This window comes from Nycticebus coucang, chromosome 20 (assembly GCF_027406575.1).
Source record: "Nycticebus coucang isolate mNycCou1 chromosome 20, mNycCou1.pri, whole genome shotgun sequence".
NCBI classification, from domain to species: domain Eukaryota; kingdom Metazoa; phylum Chordata; class Mammalia; order Primates; family Lorisidae; genus Nycticebus; species Nycticebus coucang.
This window is the reverse complement of record NC_069799.1, coordinates 68,788,933-68,815,808: the sequence shown is the minus strand read 5'-3', so window position 1 is coordinate 68,815,808 and position 26,876 is coordinate 68,788,933. Positions and strand designations below refer to the sequence as shown.

Sequence of the window (26,876 nt, the reverse complement as noted above, 5' to 3'; positions counted from 1 at the left end):
AAGTTCTTTCACTGCAATGGCCCCGCTTTGTGGGGGCATCATGGACCCCTCTGAGAATCTCTGTTCCTGCCTGTCCCTCACAGGGGCTATGAGCTCTTTTCTAAGGGGAGTCTGACTTCACTTCCCTGCTAAGAAACTTGGGACGATTTCTCACATGCCACAAGGTAAAAACCCACATGCTCAGGAAAAGTCCAGAGCCTGCAGGCAGGGCCTGGTCTCTCCAGCCTGGCACCTGCTCCCCATGGTCAGGCCAGGCCTGGGCGCAGAGGTTAGGGTCCCATCTGGCTGGGATTGCTCCTGCTGTTAGTTCTTAGAAAACATCTGTCTGGGGGGCGGTGCCTGTGGCTTAATGGGTAGGGTGCCGGCCCCATATACCAACGGTGGTGGGTTCGAACCCGGCCCTGGCCAAATTGCAACAACAACAACAACAAAAATAGCTGGGCGTTGTGGCAGGCACCTATAGTCCCAGCTACTTGGGAGACTGAGGCAAGATAATCACCTAAGCCCAGGAGGTTGCTGTGAGCTATGACACCACGGTACTCTACCAAGAACGATAAAGTCAGACTGTCTCATAAAACAAAACAAAACAAACAAACAAAAAAAAAACCTTCTCTCTGACCCCTTCTGATAAACTCAGAGGATGATACCGACTCTCTAATTATAAGTTTAATACACGCCTGTTTTCACAATCATCAACCGCTTCACATACTTGTCTTTTCTAGCCTGAGTTTCTTCAGGGACAGTTATCTTCGCTGCCCAGTGTGCAGCAGGCAGCAGCAACCCACACTGCATCCAGAATTCCCCCACGTTCTCCCTCTTCTGTCCTACCCTCTTTTTCCGCCTAATGGTGGTGACACCTGTGCAACAAGACTTCTGGCTCCCAGCTATCAGACCCAGAGTACCACCCGTCCTTCCCTGATCAGGTTTACACCATATACTGAATGCACACTCTTCCCAAAGACACTAACTCAATGTCTGTGCCCTGACTATCCCCAAATGTGTCCCGCCCCCACTGCTCTTGCTGTGACTTGTCCTGTGTGGCCACCTCACGCACATCTCCACCCGTGAGCCCAGTGGTGTGCTATAAGGAGGCACCACCCCTCATACTAATTCCCCACCAGGACCACCAGTCTCCACCCCTCCTGCTAATTCCCCATCAAGGCTACCCTCCCTAGCACAAACAGCAGGGCCAAGGGAGAAAACTTATCCACTACAAATTCATGAATTCCAGCCCCAACAAATACTAGGATCTGAGAACATTAATCTTGCCAACTAGGCTGGGCACAGCGGCTCACACTTGTAATTCCAGCACTCTGGAAGGCTGAGGTGGGTAGATCCCCTGAGCTCACAGGTTTGAGACTGCCTGAGAATGAGTGAGACCACGTCTCTAAAAAAAAAAAAAAAAAAAAAAAAAAAAAAGCCAGTTGTGGTGGCTGCCTGTAGTCCCAGCTACTTGGGAGACTGAGGCAAGAGAACTGCTTGAGCCCAAGAGTTTGAGGTTGCCGTGAGCTACGACACAATAGCACTCTACCTCAGGGCAACTGAATAAGACTGTCTCAGAAAAAAAAAAAAAAAAAAATCTTGCCAACCAACTTTATTTTATTTTTTTTGCCAACCAACTTTAAAGCAGATTAAGATGTAAAGCAACGCTGTGAGTCAGTGACTCTTCACTCACCCTTGACTGTGAGAAGCCCTCAAACCCCCCCTCTCCCCTCAGCACATCTCCTGCATCTCCCTCTGTGCTCAGGGGCACTGGAGCCCCCTGTACTCTGGGTCTTCCTGCAGACGGCACTGCTTGGAGGGGCCACCAGACAGGAGGGTCAGCGCTTGGACAAAAGCTCCCATTGCAGCTCTCCAGAGTTCATGGAGCAGCCCTGTGCTGAGTGCCCCCTCGGCTTAACACTCACTGCGTGCTGTCAAGGTCATTTCCCAGGACTAGAACTCAGTCCTCCAAGCACTGAGGGCAGTGTCTGCAATATGGGCAAAGACGAGGCTCACCAACGGTGGGTCAAGATAGCTGTGCGCGGCGGACCACGTGTGGGGTGCGATCAGCCCATACAGGGGAAACTGCTGCTGGGGACTGTAGACTGGTGGTAAGTAGAAGGACGCTGCATAGCGCTGCTGTGTGTACAGATTCGCGTCCAGAGGTCGGAATCCATTCTTTGGCAAAAATGTGTTTATAGCTATTGCCTTTGCTTTTATGCGTGCCTATTGGAAAACATTTAAATTTCTATTAGAGTACTTTGTAAACATCAATTTTCAAATAAAGTATGACCAATGGTCTTCCTTACCTTAATTGGCTTTCCTTGAAAAGTTTTGACTTCTTCTCGAAGGTATTTGTAAGCCTAAGGGCAAAATCAAGTAGAGAGTCCACTCTGTTAACCTCATGAATCAGATGAACGGACAAGTAACTCAATAGCTCGCATACAGACCATGTAATTAAAGTCTGGTAAATGGGACCTGTGATTCCTGGCCCTCTGGGTCACACATCCCCTAAAATAACATCAGAAGAGCTACGGAACCTCTATCTAAAATTCTCATGAGATTTGCATACAACTTTATAAGTATAAACATAAAAGTCTCCCCAAAACCATAGGCTAAGAGCCCTAACCAAGGGGAAAACAATGGATACTCAGTTCCTAGTATTTTTTTTTTTTTTTTTTTGAGACAGAGTCTTAAGCTGTTTCCCTGGGTAGAGTGCCGTGGCATTACAGCTCATAGCAACCTCCAACTCCTGGGCTCAAGCGATTCTCTTGCCTCAGCCTCCCGAGTAGCTGGGACTACAGGTGCCCGCCACAACGCCCAGCTATTTTTTGGTTGCAGCCGTCATTATTGTTTTGTGGGCCGGAGCTGGATTCGAACCGGCCAGCTCAGGTGGATGTGGCTGGCGCCTTAGCTGCTTGAGCCATAGGCACCGAGCCTCAGTTCCTAGTATTAACCCCACTTTGAAATTGAGCAGTACGGGAAAGGAAATGCTAGGCAGGAAGGGAGAAGATTGGCTCATCACAGTACTCAAAAGTTAGTATTTGTATGTCTCCTTCTTGTTCTCCAGAATAAATCCCCATTAACCCCACCTCCTCTGAAGGTACTGCACACCCAGAAGCCTCCAGTGGGCCAGGTGGGCAGAGTGCACATGCTCCCCTGCGTGCCTCCCTTCCATCTGATTCGGCCTATCTTCAAGCTTCATGTTGTCTCCTCTGAACCTTGGCGGCATCTCTGCCATTCAACACAGGGGATCACTTCATACATGTTAATTTGTGTCCCCACATAAGAGACTTCCCTTAAAGGCAAGAAAAAGATCTTAACTCCTACATCTCATCACAGAGCTAACTTCTCTGTCCCTTTACGAGCATCTTACAACACAAGAAAATGCCCTGTGAAAGACTACAGTCAGGTTCCAATCTCCCTGAAACATTTGCAGATAGCAAACCTTTTCTCCGCCCAGACATAAAAGCAGACCTGGTTTTCCCAGGCTGCTCGTCTTACCAGACCCACAGGCAGTGAGGCCACAGCAATTTCTACTGTTATAGAACTATGTACACAAACACACCCACTGCAGTCCCTCACCCTGACACCCTCCACACATTGCACTCACACTTGACATCATGCACCATGGGGACCTCAGCACCCACAGCAAGCCCCACGTGAAATGGCACTCAACACTGGTGCCAGCATGTGGGTGGTGAAGGCACATACCTGCTGGGCATCGGCTTCTGTCTCAAATGTGATGAACCAGTTGTCATTGTAGGCAAATTCACAGTTGATAAATTTTGGCAAATTATCTCCTTTAAATAGAGCTTCCACTTCCTATAGCAAACAGAGATGCTAAAAATTAATTTCCAACTACGCCACTTTTTATTCTCACCAGAAAATTTTTAAAAAGCATCTCTTCAGAATATATCCTTTGTTGTTGTTGGAGACAGAGTCTCAGTCTGTCACTGAAGCTAGAGCCGTGGTGTCATAGCTCACAGCAACATCAAACTTGTGGGCCCAGTTGATCCTCCTGCTGCAGCCTCTCAAGTAGCTGGGACTACAGGCATCCGCCACAACTCCTGACTAGTTTTTCGATTTTTAGTAGAGACAGGGTCTTGCTCTTACTTAGGCTGGTCTCAAACTCCTGAGCTCAAGCAAGCCACCAACCACAGCCGCCTGGAGGGCTGGGATCACCGGAGTGAGCCACCTCGCTCAGCCTTAAGGATATATCCTTGAACAAAATCCAACATACCACACTCCCTAGTAAACCTTTCTCAAAAGAGGCTGAAGGGTGCAGTGTGTCCAAAGTTAGACTCACGATGCTATGGGAAATATACAATTTATTGCCAGCCTTTTCGATTCCCAACATATCATCCAGCTAAATTAATGTGAAAAACATCGCATCATTTTATCACTAAGCTGATTACTATGCAACTTTTATAAAAGTACTTGAAGAAATAAAAAATATTATCTGGATTTTTGCTTCTAGCCAAGAAGGACTAGATTTACCCTCCCATGTGACCAATTAAAAATAAGAGACAAAGTATGTGACAGGTCAGTTCTCAGACACCAAGCATTGGGCAGTACAGAAAGTGACCTCTCAGTGGGGCAGGAATGAGGGGAGTCTGCAGGTGCATGGTTCATGTCTGGAGTCTGCCCCCAAAGCCAGCAGAGTGAGCCTGCACAGGGCCCTCCCCAGGACTGAGAGAACAAGCCCAGAGCAGCCCATTTTATAGGACGAGAGGCGCAAGATTCAGAAGGACAGGGGATGAAGAGTCCCACAGACAAGGCTGCTCTGACTCCCCCAACGAACACTCCTTAAGTGTCAAGTGGCTCCAAGTAACCTAACTGTATCTAAAAGGAAGCTCAAGATGTTTATCAGGAAAAGTAAAATCCAAATTGCCTGGCATCCACTCAAACATTACCATGTACGCAAAGAAATAGAGAAATACAACTTATGATGAGAAAGATTAGACCTCAAGATAACATAAAAGACAGCATTCTGAAAGACATCAACTAGTCAATATATAAATATTTTATGTGCTATAAAAGATAAAAAAAACTGAACATACTAAACAGAAATATGGAAAGAAATATTTTTTAGAAAGATCCAACTTAAACTTCTAAAGATGAAAAACACAATGTATGAAATGAGAACTACACAGAATGGGCTTCACAGCCAACTAGACACTTTCTGAGAAAAAGGACAAAAGGGAGAGAGAAAGTATCTGCAAAATAATGGCTCGGGGAACTTTAAGTGCAAGGAAGCTGAAGCCACCCTATGGTGTGCTGCAATCAAGTTGCTTTAAACCTGCAGCACTAAGATCTTCACAGCAGCCAGAGAAAGACAAGGCTTGTTACACACGGAGGGACAAGGATAAAATGACAGACTTGTCAGATGCTGTGCTGGCCAGAGGCGAGGAGGACGTCTTTCCAATATAGGAGGGAGAGGAAACCCATCAGTCCAGATGTCGTTCCCCAGCAAAAGTACTGTTCATAAATGAAGGTGAAACAGATTTTCTCAAACATGCTAAAGCTGAAAAACATTCATCGTCCGTAGACGTGCACCACAAGACAAGTTACAGGAATATTCAGACAAAAGAGGCTTCCAGATCCAGACTAATGAAGGAGAAACCTGCAAACAGTGCTGGGCTGACAGATGTGTTATTTTTAATCTCCTTTAAAAACTGACTTCTTGGCTCAGTACCTGTCGCGCCAAGCTAAGGCGCCAGCCACATACACCTGAGCTAGAGGGTTCGAATCCAGCCCAGGCCTGCCAAACAATGACAACTACAACCAAAAAATAGCTGGGCGTTATGGTGGGCGCCTGTAGTCCCAGCTACCCTAACCTAGCTACTTAACAAGGCTGAGGCAAGAGAATCACTTAAGCTCAGGAGTTGGAGGTTGCTGTGAGCTGTGATGCCAAGGCACTCTACCCAGGGCGACAGCTTCAGGCTCTGTCTCAAAAAAAAAGAAAAAAACCTGACTTGTTTAAAGCCAATACATCAATATATTGTGGCATTTATGATTGCAAAGAATTAGAACATATGACAACAGCACAAGACCAGGGTGGAAAAATAAAAGAATATTGTTGTATAGTGAACAGAAATGGTGCCTATCAGTTATGGGCAGACTCTGACAAAGTTAAAGGTGTCAACTAAAAACCCTAAAGCAACCACTAAGAACAAGACAGTCACACCTATAAGCCAAGAGGAGATAAGAACGAACATTTAACTTTTCAAAATGCAGAAGAGGGAAAGAAAAAAAAGAAGAGAAGAGACAAAAAATAAAAAGCAGGACAGTCTCTCAGGGAGAATAGGCCACACCCCAATGAAGTCAGAGCTTTCAGATTAGATGAGAAAAGACCCAACTTAATGCTCTTACAGTAACTCATTTAAATATAAAGACACAACCGGCTGGTGAAGAGTAAAAGGGTGGATGGCTCAGTGCCTATAGCTCAGCGACTAGGGTACCAGCCACATAAGCGGAGCTGGTGGGTTAGAACCTAGCCCAGGCCTGCCAAACGACGACAACTACAACCAAAAAATAGCCAGCTGTTGCAGTGGGCACCTGTAGTCACAGCTACTTGGGAGGCTGAGGCAAGAGAATCGCTTAAGCCCAAGAGTTTGAGGTTGCTGTGAGCTGTGACGACACAGCACTCTACCCAGCTTGAGACTTTGTCTCCAAAAAAAAAAAAAAAAAAAGAGTAAAAGGATGGAAAATACATATCGTGTTAATGTTAATAAAAGAAAACTAAAAAACGAAAAAAAAAGAAAAGAAAACTAGACTGGCTATATTCATATCAGATTCTACATCAAAAACAGTACTAGCGAAAAACAGGGACATCTCTTAAAAAATTCTTAGCCAGTTATACTTCAGAAAGTACTAAGTGATAATTTAAAATACTAATTGATAATCAACCAAATGAAAAGACAATTATTCCCAGAGATTCTATCAGCCTATTTTGCTGTCTACCGCTGGAAAATGCTTACTGGTTAACAGAGAAAACAAACACATCAATGCCAAGTCTCAATGGTAATAAGCTATTATTACAACTTTTACACTCAAACAGTAATATTTTAAGGCCCCTAGACTACCAATTCAGTCGTAGAAAGAATGTCTTATTTCTCTGTCTCTGGAAAAACTCTAGCTAAATTATTATTAGGAAAATCAGAATCAGTATTTACAATTTCCTACTCACTGAAAAGCACACAACACGTTCCCTGTAAAGAAGGAGTTGCCTGCACACTTGCATCCTGTGCTTCTAAGCCCCAGCAGAAGAGTTTTAGATCAAAATCCGTGGTCACTTAACTCTCCTTGTTTTATGGTTTGAGTCATTCTAGACTACCTGACTGCTTATTTTCCTTCCTTTCCTTTTCAACTCCGATTATCACAGGGCTTCCTCCAGACCTCTCCTAGACTTTCATGGTTCCAGTTTGACAGTAGACATGACAGGCTTCCCGCGTCCTGCTGGTATCCCCAGAACCATCACTGTGCTCAGGACACACAACATGAAGCAGATTACTTAGCATTTAGACAGGAGCAGACTTTATAGTAAGTAGTGCTAAGAGCAGGTTGCTTTTCATTCTTCTTTTTTTTTTTTTTTAATTGTTGGGGATTCATTGAGGGTACAAAGAACTAGGTTACACTATTTGCATGCTTTTCATTATTCTTTTTTTTTTTTTTTTTAATTAAATCATAGCTGTGTACATTAATGCAATCATGGGGTACAATGTGCTGGTTTAATATACAATTTGAACTGTTTTTATCAAACTGCTTAACATAGCCTTCACAGCATTTTCTTAGTTATCATGTGAAGACATTTATATTCTGCACCTAGAAAATTTCACACATACCCTTGAAAGATGCACCATAGGTGTGGTCCCACCAATTACTGTCCCTTCACCCATCCTCCCCTCTCCCCTCCCCTCCCTCTCCCCTTTCCCTTCTTCTTTGGCTATAGTTGGGTTATAGCTTTCATAAGAAAGCTATAAATTGGTTTCATAGTACGATTGAGTACACTGGATATTTTTTCTTCCATTCTTGAGATACTTTGCTGAGAAGAATATGTTCCAGCTCCATCCATGTAAACATGGAAGAGGTAAAGTCTCCATCTTTCTTTAAGGCTTTAAGACCACAAGCTTTTCATTATTCTTAAACTATCAAATACCATCATTCCCTGAATTATTGCTCAAGTTACTGGTTCTCTAGGGATGATCTCCAGCCTTTTGGACCCTGCAGGTGTGTGTGTTGATGGTGAGTGAGGAGTGGGCGAGGCAGTGGGGCCCAGGGGAAAGGTCAGCAGCACTCAGGGACCCTTCATGGTGCCCCCTTCTCAGAGAAGTATTTGTCTTGAAAACCAATTTATCACAAAAGTGCTCTTTATCTTGATTTGTGGGTTTACTGTTACTTTCAAATAAATATTTAAGCTTTTTCTTATTTTTAATTTTTTTCTGGAGACAGAGTCTCACTCAGTTGCCCTGGGGTACAGTGCTGTGGCTTCATAGCTCACAGCAACCTCAAACTCTCAGGCCTAAGCAATTCTCATGCCTCACCCTCCCAAGTAGCTAAGACCATAGGTGCCCGCCACATTGCTTGGCTATTTTTTGTTGTTGTTGCAGTTGCCATTGTTGTTTATCAGGCCTGGGCCGGGTTCAAACCCAACAACCAGCCTTGGTGTGTGTGGCTGGTGCCCTAACCACAGAGCTACAGGCGCCAAGCCATGCCCAGCTATTTTTAGAGATGAGTTCTCGATCTAGCTCAGGCTGGTGTTGAATGCATGAGCTCAGGCAGTCCACCCACTTTGGCCTCCCAGAGTGCTGGGATTAGAGGCATGAGCCACCGTGCCCAGCCTCTTATTTCTAATTTCTAAATATCAAACTACACATATCCTGTCTTTTCAATGTAAAGTGTGTAAAGGGGTTCCGTGACCAATAGGTGTGGAAGCTGCTCCCTCCCACAGTGAGTCACACTGTGACTATCAACAGTGTGACTAGAAACCCCAGACAAACTACACTGCTCTAAGTATTTATTCTTAAAAATATATTCTCCAAAATCACAGAAGTAAAAAATATCAAAACCAACCCAGGGCGGCACCTGTGGCTCAAAGGAGTAGGGCGCCGGCCCCATAGGCTGGAGGTGGTGGGTTTAAACCCAGCCCCGGCCAAAAACTGCAAAAAAAAAAAACGAACCCAGACCCCCCAGAAAGCACCCAAGCACCCTCTAGGGCACACTTACTTCCACGGGCGTAGACTCAGGGATTTCTCGCAGAATCACGATGCAACGGTTCTGATTTGGCCTTACTTTTTCTCCCTTCTCATCCACTTGAACTAAAGGTAAAGCTATAAAGAGAAGAAAAATCAGTGGTAAAAATGTATTAAAACACAACATTCTGGCAGAATGTGTTACAGCTGTTCTGAAAGAATCTGCAAACAAAGAGCAAACTGTCAGGTTTGTTAGTCCAGCACACACTGGCAGAGGGTTTGAAATCAGCTTTTCTGTTAAAATTTTGAAAGTTAAGAAATACAGAAATTTAACCACCCCCTGCATAACATATAAGGTTCTAAATAGCTTGAATACTAAAAGATTAAAGCAAATAAAAATATATGATAAATAGTATTTTACTTTCAAAAAATTCCTAAAATAAAAAAAAAAGTCTTGTTATAATTTTCTACTTTCAGTAGTTCTAAGACTCACAAGGTCCTGTCCCCAGAGGACACCAACAACCTGGGGACAGGCTGCTGCAGACCCAGCCAGCACTACACGCACTCTCTGATAAGCCTATGTTTTGGTGTCCCTGCTATGCAGTCACATGCAGACTCAAGTCACGGCACATGACAACCATCATCACAGCTCAGAGGTATCCGTCACCTCAAAGACACAAATCACCAGCTTCGGGGATGGAAGTGGTAACATCTCCATAGCTGCTACTGGTATTATCAGATTAGGAAGAACTGTGTACTAATAGTTTGACAACTTACATGAACTACAAACTGTCCTTAAAAGACACACTACCAAAGCTCACTTAGAGAGATGTAATGGAATAGACCTCCATCTGTGAGAGAAACAGAATTTGTAGTTAATCTTCCCACAAAGAAAACTCAAGTTCACATGGTTTCACAGCAGAATTCTATTAAACATTCAAATAAAACATCAATTCTATAGAGCCACCTGATCCATAAAATTATAGAGTGAAAACTTTCCAATTCAGTCAAAAAGGCCAGGAGCTCTCTGATACTCAAGTAAACAAAGATACAAAAAGGAAAACTACAGAACAATATCCCTCATGAACGCAGATGCAAAATGTGTTAAATTTTGCCAAACTGAATCCAACAACATACAACAATGGGAATAAGTCATGACTCAGTAAGGCAAGGTTGGTTTACCTATTACAAACCAAGTAATCTAATTTAATGTATCAGTGGATTATAAAACAAAACACAAACAACCATGTCATAGATGCAGAAAAAGTATTCAACAAAATCCAACATTCGTTTTTGATAAAAATCTTCAGCAAACTAAGAACAGAAGGGAACCACCTCAACCAGATAAATGCCATCTCTGAAAACTCTACTGCTACGTCACACTTAAGGGTGGGAACAGCATGACCAGGCCGAGGCGGGCTCACCCACTCACTAGTCTGCTGCTCAGCATGGCACGGTGGTTCAGCCAGTGCACAGCGCCAGAGACAGGGATCAGACCAGTGGCACCCAGACTGAGTGCACAGAGAGAAAACTGTTAATCACAGACAACAAACAGAACTATGCAGAAAATCTGATACAATTCCCACAGAAAACTAGAACTGATTGAGTTCAACCAGGTTTTAGTGTGTGTATACAGTATAAGATTAATATACAAAAGTTAACTGTATTTCTAGCTATTAGCAACAAGCAATTGGAAATTAAAATATTTACAATAGCAGCCGGGTGCTCTGGGAGGGTGAGGTGAGTGGATTGCCTGAGATCACTGGTTAGAGACCAGCCGGAGCCAGAACAAGACCTTGTCTCTAAAAATAGCCAGGCTTTGTGGCAGGCACCTGTAGTCCCAGCTACTTGGGAGGCTGAGGCAAAGAGAATCGCTTGAGCCCAAGAGTTTGAGATTGCTGTGAGCTGTGACACCACAGCACTCTACCAGGGTGACAAAGTGAGACTGTCTCAAAAAAAAAAAAAAATTTTTACGGGTGGCACCTGTGGCTCAGCGGAGTAAGGTGCCAGCCCCATATGCTGGAGGTGGTGGGTTCAAACCCAGCCCCAGCCAAAAACTGCAAAAAAAAAAAAAAAAAATTTTACAACAGCATTAACAAAATAAAGTACAGTCGCATGCTGAGCAACAATATCATGCTCTGAGAGAACATCACCATGTGATCCCACAGCTGCACACATGAGATGCACACGCCTGGGCACAGCCTACTGCACACATGGGGTGCACACGCCTGGGCACAGCCTACTGCACACATGGGGTGCACACGCCTGGGGCATAGCCTGCTGCACACATGGGGTGCACACGCCTGGGGCACAGCCTGCTGCACACATGGGGTGCACACGCCTGGGCACAGCCTGGTGCACATATGGGGTGCACACACCTGGGGCACAGCCTGTGGCCCATGCCTGGGACACACACAGAGTGCCCATATCTGGGGCACAGCCTGCAGCACGCCAAGGCTGCACAGTGTGGCCTGTCACTCCCAGGCCATACACCTTCATAGCAGGTTACGATGCTGAACACTGCAGGCAGCTGTGACATAATGGCAACTATTTGTGTGTCTAAATATCTGGACAAAGGACAGGTACAGGAGAAGAAGTGTCACCACCTTACAAGACTACCTTCACACGTGCAGGTGGCTGTTGGCTGACGTGTAGTCACATGGCTCCCAACTTTACTCAGTTAGTAATCTGATAAAAGAACTGTACTGAAGCCTGCAAAGCACTACTAAGGGAGTATGTTAAGACCCACAGAAATGAAGAGACAGGCCAGGCATGGTGGCCCACACCTGTGTCCTAGCACTCTGAGGAGCCAAGGCAGGGGGATTGCTTGAGGCCAGGAGTTCAAGACCTCCATCTCTACTTAAAATAGAGTAGACCTCCATCTCTACTTAAAATAGAAAAAGCTAGCTGGGTGTGGTGGTGCACACACTTGTAGTCCCAGTTACTAGGAGGCTGTATCAGAAGGATCAGTTGAGCCCAGAAGCTGAAGGTTGCTGTGAGCTACAATGATGCCACAGCACTTTGGGGCAACACAGCAAGATCCTGTCTCAAAAAACAAACAAACAAAAAAAGAGATTCTGTGGACTGGAAAACTCACTATTGCACATCAGTTCTCCTCAAGTGAATTTATAGAATCAATGCAATCCAACAAAAATCCTACAGACCTTTTTGGAAAACTATAATGTTGATTCTAAATTTCATATAGGAATACAAAGCATCTAGGAGAGCCAAACCCTCATTACAGATCTTCTAGCTACTTTAAGACGTATATTCAGCTACAGTATCAAGACATGACAGTTAGCATCAAAGCAGTCAAGGAAGTCAGAGAACCAGAGCCTGGAGCAGGGCGGCAGGGAGAGGCGTCCTGTTAAGGAGCGGTGCTGGGGCGGCTGTGGTCAGGGCACCACCACACACCCTGTGCTGAATCAGCTTGAAACACACCACAGACCTGATGCAAAACCCACAACTGTCACACTCCTAAGAGAAAACCTCTATAACCTTGGGCTAAGCAATGATGTATTCAACGCAACATATTTAAGATAAAAAACAAGATATTTAAAAGGAAAAAATTAATAAACTGGACTGGATAAAAAATTTTATTTCTGCTTCTTCGAAGATGCTGTTCAGAGAAAAAAGAAACTGTAGACTAGGACAGCATAATTGTGAAATAGTATCTGATAAAGACGTCATCCATAATAAATACAACATACAGAGGGTGCCAAAAAAATGTAAACATATTTATTTATTTATTTATTTATTGAGACAGAGCCTCAAGCTGTCACCCTGGGTAGAGTGCCGTGGCATCACAGCTCACAGCAACCTCCAACTCCTGGGCTCAAGTGATTCTCCTGCCTCCGCCTCCCAAGTAGCTGGGACTACAGGTGCCTACCACAACGCCTGGCTATTTTGGGGTTGCAGCTGTCATAGTTGTTAGGCAGGCCTGGGCTGGATTCGAACCCGCCAGCTCAGGTCTATGTGGCTAGTGTCTTAGCAGCTTGAGCCACAGGCATCGAGCCTGTACACACATTTTAAGAAAGGAAAAACTGTACTAAATGAGCGGCGCCTGTGGCTCAAAGGGGTGGGACGCCAACCCCATATGCAGGAGGTGGCAGGTTCAGACCCAGCCCTGGCCAGAAACTGCAAAAAATAAATAAATAAATAAATAAATAAAAACAAAAACAACTGTACTAAATGTGTAATACTCAAGTTATGATGGACATCCATGAATACAAGGGGTATTCAACCTGACTTGTGTTCATCTTTTGCTATCAGTATATACTGAGTATTGCAATTTTAATACAGTTTCTTCCTTTCTTAAAATGTGTGTACATTTTTTGGCACCCTTGGTAAATTTAAATACATACACAAACACCTATGACAAAGAGGCAAAGGAGCAGAGACAGTCTCTGGAGAAATAGTGCTACAACAGCGGGATGTCCGCATGCAAGCAAAGGAATCTAGACACAGACTTCACATCTTTCCAAAATTAACTTAAAATGTATCACAGACTTACATGTTGAACAAAAAACTATAAAAGTCCTAGAACACAGGGGACATCTACATGACCATGGTTTGGCGCTGACTTTTGGGATTTAGTATTAGGGTTCATACGATTAGGTTATTTTATTTGCATTCATAAGGTGAAGCTGGAAGTCCCAGGAGGTGCCACACATCCCACAACCCACCCAACAGGTGGGGTCTTACCCAGCCCTCTTCCTCCTACGCCCTTCTTAAATTTACTTATGTTTTTCTCCCAGGTGGGCTGTAGTTGTTGATCCACTGGTTTCAGATAAGTACTGAGTACACAGGATGCTAACTGGCACTGACCTTTAGGATTTGACACACCAAAACATGAAAAAACATCATTAAAACCTAAAATCTCTGGGCTATGAAAAGCACTGTCAAGAAAATGAGATGGCGAGCCACAGAGAGAAGACGTTTACTCACAAAGAGATATGTGATACAAGACTGTAATGAAAGATATCAAGAACTCAAGACTCAACAATTGGAAAATGAACACCATTAAAAAATGGGGAAACCACCTAACAGACACCTCACGAACTTACAAATGGCAAACAGGTACATGAAAAAATGCCCCACATCACACATCATTAGGGAATGCAAATTAAAATGACAATAAGACACCACCACACACCTATCATAACACCCGGTACTGGCGGGTGGAGCCCCACTCACTGCCCTGGAACACAACTGATCACATTCTTACCAAACAATCCAGCAATTAAACTCGTAGGTAGTTACCCACTGTGTCTGCCCAAAACTTGCACCCAAATGTTCATAATCACTCAAACTTGGGAGACATCAGAGAGGTCCTTTGGTAGGGTAACTAAGCCGAGGAGCACCAGGAAGGAAGGAGCCACCAAGGCTGGTGCAGTCCTCACGCCTGTGATCCCAGGTTTGAGACCAGCCTGAGCCAGAGTGAGACCTTGTCCCTAAAAACAGCTGGGCGTTGTGGTGGGCACTGTTGTCCCAGCTACTTGGGAGACTGAGGCGAGCTGTAACACCATGGTACTCTACTGAGGGTGACATAGTGAGACTCTGTCTCAAAAAAAAAAAAAAGCCATCGTATCAGGAGGATACTCAAGGGAACCTTAAATGCATATAAAGAAGGTAACTTGCAAATGCCACACACCATGACCCCAGCTTTGTGATGCTCTGGAAGAGGCCACTCTGTAGGCCAGTGAAGGAGTGGTGGGGCTCTGCTGGGGAGAGCGGGGGAAGGATCGTGGCCAGCAGCAGAGCACAGGGGGTCGCAGGCCAGGGAGACTGCTCGGCCAACACTGTGCTGGTGGGTACAGTTCATGGCACACCCATCTGAACACACAGCATGCGGTACCAGGAGTGCCCCCACACAAACCATGGTACTGAGAGGTCACGACCTGCCTGTAATTGCAACAAGTGCCAGAGTGGACCACTGCACAGGGGACTGAGGGTGGGGTGGGACTGTGCATGTGGGTGGAGCGTACAGACAGATTTGCTGTACTTACCAATATTGCTGTGAGCCTAAAACTGTTTTAAAAAATAAAATGTATTCTACAAAAACACAATTGTAAAGAATTGTAAAGAGAATTTAAAAGTGTGGAGGGAGATCTGAGCAGATGCTTCAGCAAAGAGTAAGGTCAAAATCAGCCCATGAGAGATGCTCAGCCTTATTAATCATTAGAGAAGCAGAAATTAAAGCCACAGGGAGTTACCACTGTGTATCTACTAGAAAACCCAAAACTGAAGCCTGCACAGCACCTGGCAAAGATGTGCAGTGCCTGCGCTGAAGGTCCAATTAACAAGGAAGACAGTAGCTGGTGTCGCCAACTTAATGACACGCCTAATCTAGGGGTACCACTCCCAGCCAGTCAGCCACGAGGAAGGGAAGCATCTGTCCAGAGATGTTCACAGCAGCTTTATCTGCAGCACAATCTAAATGTCTGTCACCTGCTGGGTGAATACACTGACTGTGGTACATCTACTCAACGGAACACATCTCAGCAATGAAAAGCAAACCAGACACTGATACACTCAACAACACAACAGCTACACAGGCCAGAACAAACAAAGGGCCATCACACGATTGATCGCACCTGTGTAAAACTTCTAGAAGCTGCAGACTAATTCGCAGTGACAGAGCAGGTCCATGGCCCCTGGAGGGCAGAGCAGACTTCTGGGGAGTGACAGACACACTCGTTATCGTGACTGGCAGTTTCGTGGGAATATAAATATGTATGTTCTGCTTCCTTAACTTATGTGTAAATATGCCTACTGCATTTTTATTTAAGCTATTATCTTTTTTATCCATTTATTTTTCTTTATAGCCTCCCTTTTATGTAGCCACTTGCAGTATAATGGAAGTAATATTTTTTCTTTTATTGCCTGATGATATTCTTTACATGTGTTCCTACACTCGTAGCATTTTCTGGGTTTCTTTATTTATTTTTTAAATTTTATCTCTAACCTCCATGTCAAATGCCTAGTGATCCTCAGTTCTTAGAAACATACATGATACTTGGCCAAAAAAAAAGAAAGGAAAAAGAAAAAGGGAAAGAAGAAAGTCAAACCTTACGGAATGCACATTTACAGCAGGTATAATTTAAGGTGCATCAATTCCACCTCTACAGCAGACCCTGGGCACACCCTCCAGTGCCTCCCCCTCGGTTCACCTACCCTGAGCCTCAAAGAGTTTCCTTCATGTTTACGTTTTTATACTCTCACCGTGTACCTCTGAATCCATAAAACCATGTCCTTCAGCTCATATACCCAACTCTATATAGGATGATATCATCTCACATATATTTGGGAATGTCTTTACCAATGTTATTTTTAAGAGTTATTCTATTGAAAAGTAGGCCTAGTTCACATTAATTTCAATTATTTTAAGAGTAAAAACAAAGCATTTGATTCTGATACACTGTGACATATATATGTATTAAGACATAAAACATTCTAGAAATGTACAACTTAACACTAGAGTTCAGTACTCAAAATACTAAAGTGTCTACCGTGCATCTGATTCTCTGCTAGAATAAGAGTTAAACATAAGATGAGAACTTTGCTCACGGGGTCTTACTCATGGTATCCTCTTCAGAATCGTAACTAACATGCTATGATATATTCTGAACACACAGGTACTGCAGAAGCACATTATTTCTTTCTGTCCAACACCTGAATGTAAAAAGAAGAGACTAAAGAGCAGATACAAATGGATACAAAGTAATAATTTAAGACCCATCCAGAAGCATAGTTCAGGAGAAGACTGGTGGAGCTGTAAGGGCATTGGGAGGGGCGAGGAGGCCATGTGGGGCCACCCACAACAGGCAGGCCCCACAGACAGGTGGGTGTCAGAGACATGAGGAGCAGACTCTATGCTATTTGGCAGCAGGGGAGCACAGCACCCACGGGTGCAGCTTTCAGAAGTCCACCAGCTTCTTTGCTATCTCCTTCAATAATTCAAAAACCTACGCCATTTGTCTAAAACCAGAGAAACAGAAGACAATTTTTATTTGTGAACAGAAAATCCAACCAAGTGCTAAGGTTAAGATGTTTCACACTGCTGTTAAGTCAGATCTATGTTACAAGGGGAAAAACACCCCAAACCAACCATCGCCAGTGCAGCTAAGCCCGGGTCTCTGTACAGCAAACACCCCACCCGGGTGCACAAGAGGGAAAGTCGTGGCAGGGAGGGAAAGGCAGCTTTACAACAGTGTCTCCTCATCCAAAGAGTGCAGCGCAGCCCAGGGGCTGTGTGCCGCCCACAGTTCTCAACACAGCCTTCCTAAGGAAGGCCCCTAAGGCCCCTATAGCAGTAACTCACTGGTACCTGGGCCCTTGCATAAAAAGTGAATTTTTGCAATTAAAAACAACAAATCCCACATTTAATAGAGAAGGAATCCATAGTGAAGTCTTCCAGGTGGGAGCCCCATGGGAGCCTAGGGAAGCCCTGACCGTGGGGCTCGCAAGCCCACACACCAAAGCACCTCACTGTGTACTCAGAATACACATATCTGGTGTCCATCACCCCTCAGTAACGTGGGCTTCCTCCCACAGAGAAGTTGTAAATAGGCTGTAGAGGCCTAAACCTTCCAGGTCAGAGAGGCAGAGCCACATCCCGTGAAGCCCTGTGGGTCTCTTAAGGCAATGTTCAGATATCAACTGATACTGCCCAATTTCAAAGAAACAACTTGATTCACAATATTCTTTTAGGGAAAAATGGGATGATACTTCATCAAAACTAAAGCAAGAAGTTGAAATTTTAAATACATTTTTCTTTTTCTTCTTTTTTCTGAGGCAGAGTTCCCCCACCCCCTCTCCAGTAGAGTGCCGTCGTGTCATAACTCACAGCAACCTCTAACTCTTGGGCTCAAGTGATTCTCTTCCTCAGCCTCCTGAGCAGCTGGGACTACAGGTGCCCATCTCTATTTTTAGAGACGGAGTCTTGCTCTTGCTCGGGCTGGTCTCAAACTCGTGAGCTCAGGTGATCTGCCCACCTCGGCCTCCCAAAGTGCTGGAATTACAGGCAATGAGCCACTGCGCCTGGCCTTTGAAAAAATTCTTTTTTTTTTTTTTTTTTTTGTAGAGACAGAGTCTCACTTTATGGCCCTCCGTAGAGTGCCGTGGCCTCACACAGCTCACAGCAACCTCCAACTCCTGGGCTTACGTGATTCTCTTGCCTCAGCCTCCCGAGTAGCTGGGACTACAGGCGCCCGCCACAACGCCCGGCTATTTTTTGGTTGCAGTTTGGCCGGGGCCGGGTTTGAACCCGCCACCCTCAGTATATGGGGCCGGCGCCTTACCGACTGAGCCACAGGTGCCGCCCCTGAAAAAATTCTTTTAGTGGCAAAAGACAGAATCAAAATGTACTTCCCCATAAGTACTGTTACTCCCGTTTTGTTTCCCATGAGTATAACAACTTCCTTTAAAATCTCCACTACCAAGATTCTTTTCCATTTCATAGCTCCACAGCCTGTCTGACTGCACTCCCAGGGCTACTGGGTACTATTCCTAAAGTACTAGGTGTGGTCTGGGAGGAGTGGAGACCAGGGAAGAATTCACTTTATCACCATGTTCTTTAGCTTTGATGTCTGATGCCGTGCAGGACGGCATCATCCTCTCTGAACTGGCATTTACTTACACCGCAGCACGTCAACGATCAAATCCACATCGGTGCTGAGCTTCTTGACATGGTCGAGATTAGCCACCGTTGTAATTGGCACATACTGGTCACTGTCCATCTGTGATATCAGGTACATGTCACTAGCAAGGTTCTCTCTGTGAGAAGAAGACAGCCTGTTACAACAAGCATTTCCTGAAAGGCAAAGGCAGTTTCACCTGAAGCAGCCCCAGTCCCGCAGGGTGGATGTGGGGCAGCACTGACTGGTCTGCTGTCAGAGCCCAAACTACACCTGCGACTCACCTTCTTAAAGTGTCTCTTGTGGAAAGGAAGAGAGACCAAAAGTATAAAATATACTTCCTTTTATAAATTTGAAATTAATAAGCTGATAATTCTACAATATAGTCATTTACAGTTCATTTTTGTTCTGAGTGTATATGAGAAGCTTACTGAAAATATATACAATTTTTCTAAGTAAGGAAACTCAGCTGAATAAATAAGAAAGGTAAGGAAAACACAAACAGGCGGTTCCCCAAACACATGCTGTAGATTCTGAAGCAGATGCCAGGGAAGCTGCAGCTCAGCTCTGGCTTCCTGACAGCCACAATTTACAAGGAGAAAAAGATAAGTAACTTGACTGGCAAGGTCAAAAGGTGAGCCACAGGCAACCAGCAGCTCAGGCCCGCATGTGCTCTATCCTGGTGTTTTGGCCAATGTTCCTTGTGAATTCTCAGGAAAAAGACAACATGTAATGCACTAGAAAAGGCCCTGAAACTAGCAGAGCAGTGGGGCCCACAGGATCTCTTCTCGGGAGCTCTTCTCACATGGGGGCCAGCAGCAGCCGCTTATCGAGTGAGGATGGGGGCCCCTGCTCTGTCCTCACTGCAGCCAGCTACCTACTGGATGATGTGGGCGACTCCAGCTTCACAGGGACCCCAGGTGGGTATGAGTGGCATGGAGCTGAGTTTTGAAATTTGCCACAACACCTCTGTGTCTGCCACACCGGGATGCAGCACACCAGGCCCACTGCAATGCCATGGACATTCCAGGCCAGCCAAGACCTCACCTTGCCCTACAACCTCCAAGGGGTCCTCACCAGGTAACTCTGAGGTATCTGCAGGGCTCCAGAAAAAAACATCTAAAAAACCATCATCAATAGAAAATCCTGTACACAGTCTATGAATTGTAACTCACTCTCAGAGAAAATCATGTTTAGCCCAATCCCATCTTCCTGTATGCCCAGTTTCTGCCCATTTGAATTTTAAAGACTAATAAAAAAAGGTATTACTCAGAAAAAAAAAAAAAAACAACTCTAACAATATGAGCGTGATGTAAAGAAAACAATTTGTTACTGTAGTATTTGGCACATCTGCAGAAACAGACTTTAGGGATGTTAGAGACTCCAAGGTCCCGCCCTTGGAGGGGTAGACCTCATCTCTTAAACCACAGTGATGAGTGGTCATCAGGTGACGGGTGTGGGCCTGACCCTGCATGCCAGTGACACACAGATCATGTTCAGACTGGCAAAATATCAAAAAGTTGTTATTGCTCAATATTCTAACTTTCTTATTAAAATATATATACACAGATAACACACATGTACTTTTTTGTAAAATGTTACAGTTTTATATAATAACCAATGCATACTATAGATATCAGGTACTAAAAAATCACTACTAGGCTTACCTAGATAAGCAGAATTCCAAAGTTTTCTTAAGCACTTCTCGGGGGTCTTCCTGGCTTTCTGGTTGAGACTCATTTCCTCCTATAGAAGAGAAATAATCAACTCAGGAAAACAGCTTCAGATTTACCAAGCCAAGAATTCAGCACAATTCTGGTGTTTTTACTATGTAAACACAGTTACATACGTGCAAAAATACAATTACCTTACCTACTAAAAAAGTAAATCATGCAAAAAACAAAAACAAAAAAGAATCTCCTCCGTTTCCCCTAAGCAAAAGCAATATAATTAGAAAGATAATCTGTGTTCCATTAGCAGAGTTCAGCAGAGGCTTCATCACAGAGTATATGCTTAGTTAATGCCTTGCCTCACTTCGAAAAGGACTTTCAGGTAACCTACAAAAACACACACACCAAACAATAATGAAATATTAGGGACAAAATTAAAACAAGAAAAGGACAAATGCAGGCAAAAAGCTATGGCTGGGATCATAAACACAAGGGCCACGAGGGCTGGGCAGCTCCTACTCCAGAGGCTCAAATCTGCCTTTCATTTCCAGGCAGTCAAAGCAACAGGTGAGGAACGGTCTTTACAGAAATCTCACCAGAGAACAGTAAATACGTCAGATCATCAAGGACACAAAAGCTGGTTCTAAATCCTAGAAGAATGGTCCTAGAGTGAGGGCGAAGGCCCCCAGCTCTCTGGGCACGGCACCAATGGGCATTTTCACCATGTCAAGACAAAGGCAGGAATGCTAAGAACTATACCATACAAATGAGCATGGCACAACCAGACCACTAACATGTCACATGCAACACAACAGATACCTGTGTCTTAAAAACCAGTTAAAGACCACAAAAAGGCAGATGAAGTGGGGGCAAAAGAACACACAGGGCAGAGAGCTGCTGCCTATCAGATAATGAACTTTAGCAGAATCCACCCTGCCAGTAAAAAGAAAAAAGAAAGAAAAACTGTAGGACTCTGGGAATACACCCTGACACAGCTCTACCTAAAGGCTGCTCCTGAGCCCCCACATTCAAACTCATACCCACCCACATGTGACAGCTGAGGACCCAGCACAGGACTGCTCACAGTTAGGGGAGAGGCAGACGACAGTTCAGTGGCAAAAGCAGCTCACACCAGGGAGATAACCCAGGCCCCAGTACATGGGGAGCCACAGGCGCAGTGATGGACCCACTGAGAAGAGCAGGGACCCAGGCAGACACGAGGTCACCGAGGCAGTGTGTGTGAGCCAGATCAAGTAGGACGTCAAGATTTTGTCCAGATGTGTGCACAGGTAACTGGTTCAGGGCGACATTTTGGAAAGCTTTCTCTTGTCCCACAGTACAGATCGATGGATGTACCCACTATTTGGGTGGTGCTGGCCTGGGGCACTGCAGCCTCCTCAGCAGTGACAGTAGGGAGCACAGGACACACAAGTGCTGCCAGTTTGGTCGGAAGACAAGGGCAAAGGTGAGGTGGGGGGATGACATAGCAGGGCCAGGAAGGAGTGAGACCTAACCCCCAGACCTGGCCACATGAGCCCCAGGGAGAGATGGACAACTGCAGCTCCAGGCCAGTTGTGGGGTCAACCTGCATGCAAGAGCAAAGAGGAGAGGAAGCAGCAGACTCCTGTCCCAAAGCATTCTGTGCGTAGTATGGCCCATCCAGTCATGAAGAGGATGACTGAGGACCCTGCTTTACAGAGACAAGGGTACCTGAGCAACAGGAGAGCACCACAGGCCAGCCGGGTGGGCACACCAGGAGGCCAGAAATCAGCAAGGCACAAGCCATCTGCCTGCACCAAAAGAGTGAGTAAAATAAATGAAACAGATATTCGAATGTTAGCCAGCCTTCAGGCAACAAGCAATGTGGATCCCTGAGCAACATGAGAGCCATGAGGTAATTGTAGATGGCCCCACTCACTGACTTGACCAAGTCACAGCCTGTGGCCAAGGAAGTGGGAGGCCAAATGGAAGAGAACACAGCAAGGAAGTGGGCTGCAGAGCACAGACACACACAGGACAGAAGGTAGGTCGGCCACAGAGCAGAGACACACAGGGCAGGGGGCAGGAGGGCTGCAGAGCAGAGACACACAGGGCAGGGGGCAGGTGGGCTGCAGAGCACAGACACATGGCAGGTGCTCCAGAGAGTAGCAAAGCGGCCCCATCAAGTAAGTAGTCAGCCAAGCTCTGATCAACACACAGGTGTAATGCAATTATTCAAGGCTCATGGAAGAACACCCAGACAGGATCGTAAGTCATAGCATCCATCACGTACCTTCCTCCACCATGGACAAGAAAACCTCCTATTTCAAGGAACACTGCTTCCATGGGGGAAATAATGAGCCCCACATTAAGCACTGCCCTGCTCATACCTAATAAATCTTAAAAACAAGATGTGTAAGACATTATTTTCAAGTAACTTAGCTGCATCCCAGGACAAAAATCAACATATTCATAGAAATGCATGAGAAAAAGCAAGCAAACGTGAGCCTTCACAACGAGGAGTACCAGGCGCCAGGAACGGTCCAGAGCTGACACAGATGCTAGCCCTGCCGGTGAGGACATGAGGACAGTCACCACGACTACACTCCACACACTGAGAAACTTCAGTGAAGATATAAGAATTGTATATAAAGATCCAACCGGAACTTTTGGAGATTCAAACTACAATATCTGATATTAAAAGTACCAGATGAAAGTAACGACAGATGTGATATAAGACCAGTGAACCCGAGGAAACTTTCCAAAATCAAACAGAAAAGAGACAATTAGGGGGGAGGTCAGGAGGCTGGTGGACACAATCCACACCAGGAGCCCCTGGACACAGAGAGATCTGCCCCTGGGGACAGACAGCACCACCAGCGACCACATGGACAAATAGCTCAGCTTCTGTTCTTGTTCTAGCTAAATCTCTTGAAAACACAATTGCCTTTTAAATAAAAATGAAAACAAGACATGTTCAGTCTACAATGTCATAACCGTGACATGGGTGACAAGGCATCAATGGCAGTCGAGTGGTGGCATCTGCTGTTCTCACATGGCTCCAGTAAAATGGAAAAAGAAGTCTGAGGTACCCTGTGTCCGCTCAAGGAAGGAGAGTGTAAACACGAAGAAGCCACTAGGACAACAGAACAAAGGAAAAGAAGACGAATCACAGCAAAGCAGACAGGGGCCCAAACCACAGTGAGACAAAAAGAAACACAACACACCCAGCACCCAGACCTTGGTTCCCACGACCACTCTCCAAGGGAAGGAGCTGGCCTCTCCTGAAGAAATGACCAATTCCAGGACTACAGGGGGAAGAAGCAAGGCCAACAAAACCCCCACAGAAAGTCCTAAGCTGACAGGACATGTCGGACGGTGCTGGCTGGAAGAGCTCCTAATGGCAAAGCTGAAACAACCAGAGCCACAAAATAAAGGAGAACTGAGTTATCATCCAAATGTAAAATTATATAAATGAATGGTTGGATCAATAAATGAAGAGGAAGAGAAAAATCTCCTATGCGTAAGAACTTCAAAAACTTACACAGATCTCCGAACGCACAGAGCACCATCAGTGGCACTCCTCACATGTGGTGTGCACAGCGACCACCTAACACTATCAGGTGGAAAGGGGGACAGACAGGCCCTGAGATTTCCAACAACCATGAAACTACCAGCAGGGATGTGTCTCACTGACAAGTGTGCACTGGACAGTGTGACACAATGGTGCTTTACCTTGGTGGTCCTCCTGCCAAGCCCATAACACCAGTCGCAAGATGAGAAAATCATAAAATTTACCTACAAAATACCTGGCTAGTCAGCAGTCCTCAACACTATTGTGTCAAGACTAACAAAAACAAGGGAAGTCTGAGAAAATGTTATAGCCAAGAAGAGACTAAGAAAACATGCCAACTAAATGTAATGTCATCTCCCAGATGGGATCCTAGAACAGAAAAAGGTAGGTGAAACGTGTCCCTACCAGGTCAGTCACTGCAGTAAGTGCTCCCGTCAGTGTAAGACACTCCTAATAGGAAAAGCTGGATGTTGGGTACGTGGAAACTTCATACATTCAACCTTCTTGATTCTTCTATAAGTCTAAATCTATTCTATGCCTGGTTGCAGCGGCTCGCCCCTGTAATCCTAGCACTCTGGGAACCTGAGGTGGGTGGATCACTTGAGCTCAGGAATTCAAGACCAGACTGAGCAAGAGCAAGACTCCATCTTTACTAAAAAATAGAAAAACTACCCAGGCATTGTGGCAGGTGCCTGTAATCCCAGCTACTCAGGAGGCTGAAGCAGAAGGATCACTTGAGCCCAGAGTTCGAGGCTGCTGTGAACTATGACACTACAGCACTCTACCCAGGGGGACAAATTAAGACTCTGTCTCAAAAAAAAAAAAAAAAAGTGAAGGAGAAGTTACTTTCTCAGATAGACACTGAGAGAATGTGTTGCTAGGACACATGTAAGAAATGTAATTCTAGGCGGTGCCTGTGGCTCGAGGAGTAGGGCGCCGGTCCTATATGCCGGAGGTGGCGGGTTCAAACCCAGCCCCGGCCAAAAATCACAAAAAAAAAAAAAAAGAAATGTAATTCTTTACAGTTAAAACAAATTATATAAGAAACTGCTCTGCACAGAGGGAGGAAATAGAGGTAAACGTTAAACTTTCTCTTATTCTTAATAGATATAACAGATTAGTTTATTCAAAATAATAACAATATATTTGATTATATATATATCTTTTGTATATATACATGAATAAAATGAATGCTCTCAGGAATGGAGAGAGGAATTAGCGGTGTCTTGGTATTGTAATCTGCTCATGCTGCATACACAGTGGTATGGCGTCATTTTGAAAATGAACTTGGGCTAGATGTGAATGTATACTGTAAAGTCCAGGTTAACCAATGAAAAAGTAAAAGAAGAAGCATAAGAAAATAATACAAGAAAGTGGGAGAAAATGTGAAATGCTAAATTAAAACTGCAGAAAGCAGAAGAGTGAAAGAAATACAGGGAAAAAATAATGTGGGCAACAATCAGAAAACAGTAACAAATACAGTGGGTATTAATTCAGTTACATCGGTAATCACTTTGAATATATATATATATATATATTTTATAGAGACAGAGTCTCATTTTACCGCCCTTGGTAGAGTGCTGTGGCGTCACACAGCTCACAGCAACCTCCAACTCCTGGGCTTAGGCGATTCTCTTGCCTTAGCCTCCTGAGTAGCTGGGACTACAGGCGCCTGCCACAATGCCCGGCTATTTTTTGTTTGTTTGTTTGTTTTTGTGGTTGTTGTGGCAATTTGGCCGGGGCCAGGTTTGAACCCTCCACCCTCAGTATATATGGGGCCAGTGCCTTACCCACTGAGCCACAGGCACCGCCCCATCACTTTGAATATTAATGGTCTAAGTGTACCAACTAAAGGCAGAGCATCAGAGTGGATCAAAAAACAAGACTAGGGTGGTGCCTGTGGTTCAGTGGGTAGGGCGCTGCCCCCATATACTGAGGATGGCGGGTTCAAACCCAGCCCTGGCCAAATTGCCACCAAAAAATAGCTGAGTGTTGTGGCAGGCGCCTATAGTCCCAGCTATTCGAGAGGCTGAGGCAAGAGAATCGCCTAAGCCCAGGAGTTGGAGGTTGCTGTGAGTTGTGTGACGCCAGGGCCCTCTACCAAGGGTGATAAAGTGAGCCATGAGCACACCGAGGAGAAAAAACAAAAGCAAGCAAGCAAGCAAGCAAAAAACTAAGGGACAAGCAAAATCTAAATAATAATCATACTCTGGAACTGCAGAAGTTAACAGGCTGGGTGATGATCAGTGTTAATCTACATGGGACTGTGTTTTGATTTCTTAGATCATTGTGACACCCAGATTTTTAGTTCCTCTTAGTGATTTACACTGTTTCGTTGAAGCACCTAGGGCTGCTCTGCGTGCCTGTTTGTAAATCCTCCCTTGTCAAAGCCCCAACACACATAAGTGCACCCAATAGGCATTTGTTCCTGACTGACTTCCCTCCTAGGCTTTGCCCACCTTTACAGTGGTTCCAACCCAACACTCCATCCATGAAGCACTGTTTGCAATTGTAGGAACACAATGGGCTCCTTCAAAATTCTGCTGTCATTCTCCTCGTTCATATTCCAGGAACGACCTAGAAACCTTGGTAAAGACTGACCCAATTCTAAAAGACTGTGACCATGAATCAGGTTCATGAGAGCACCCCATGCCCTGCTACACCTCTTACATGCATGCACAACGATGCCTCTCTATTCTAGTAACCTATAAAGACTCTTCAATGCCAAGGCCCATGTATTATCACCTATTGACAAACTGTTTCCTGACACAGTGGCTTAGTAAATGCTGAATTAGATAACTGACTGATAAACTGGGAAAAGAAATTAAATAGACAGAAA

At 44.9% G+C, this 26,876-nt stretch overlaps 1 protein-coding gene across 3 annotated transcripts in view; it reads right to left on the bottom strand.

The window, feature by feature from the left end:
* LARP4B (La ribonucleoprotein 4B) overlaps nt 1-26,876 on the bottom strand; it is a 91,949-nt gene that overhangs the window by 18,163 nt on the left and 46,910 nt on the right. For all 3 annotated transcript variants that reach the window (XM_053573045.1, XM_053573046.1, XM_053573044.1), the window contains 6 exons: nt 20,482-20,560; nt 18,817-18,953; nt 9,211-9,314; nt 3,697-3,807; nt 2,292-2,345; nt 1,999-2,208 (listed from right to left, as the gene is read on the bottom strand). In XM_053573045.1, the coding sequence (XP_053429020.1) occupies nt 1,999-2,208; nt 2,292-2,345; nt 3,697-3,807; nt 9,211-9,314; nt 18,817-18,953; nt 20,482-20,560 (695 nt within the window). The remainder of the gene's footprint in view (nt 1-1,998; nt 2,209-2,291; nt 2,346-3,696; nt 3,808-9,210; nt 9,315-18,816; nt 18,954-20,481; nt 20,561-26,876) is intronic.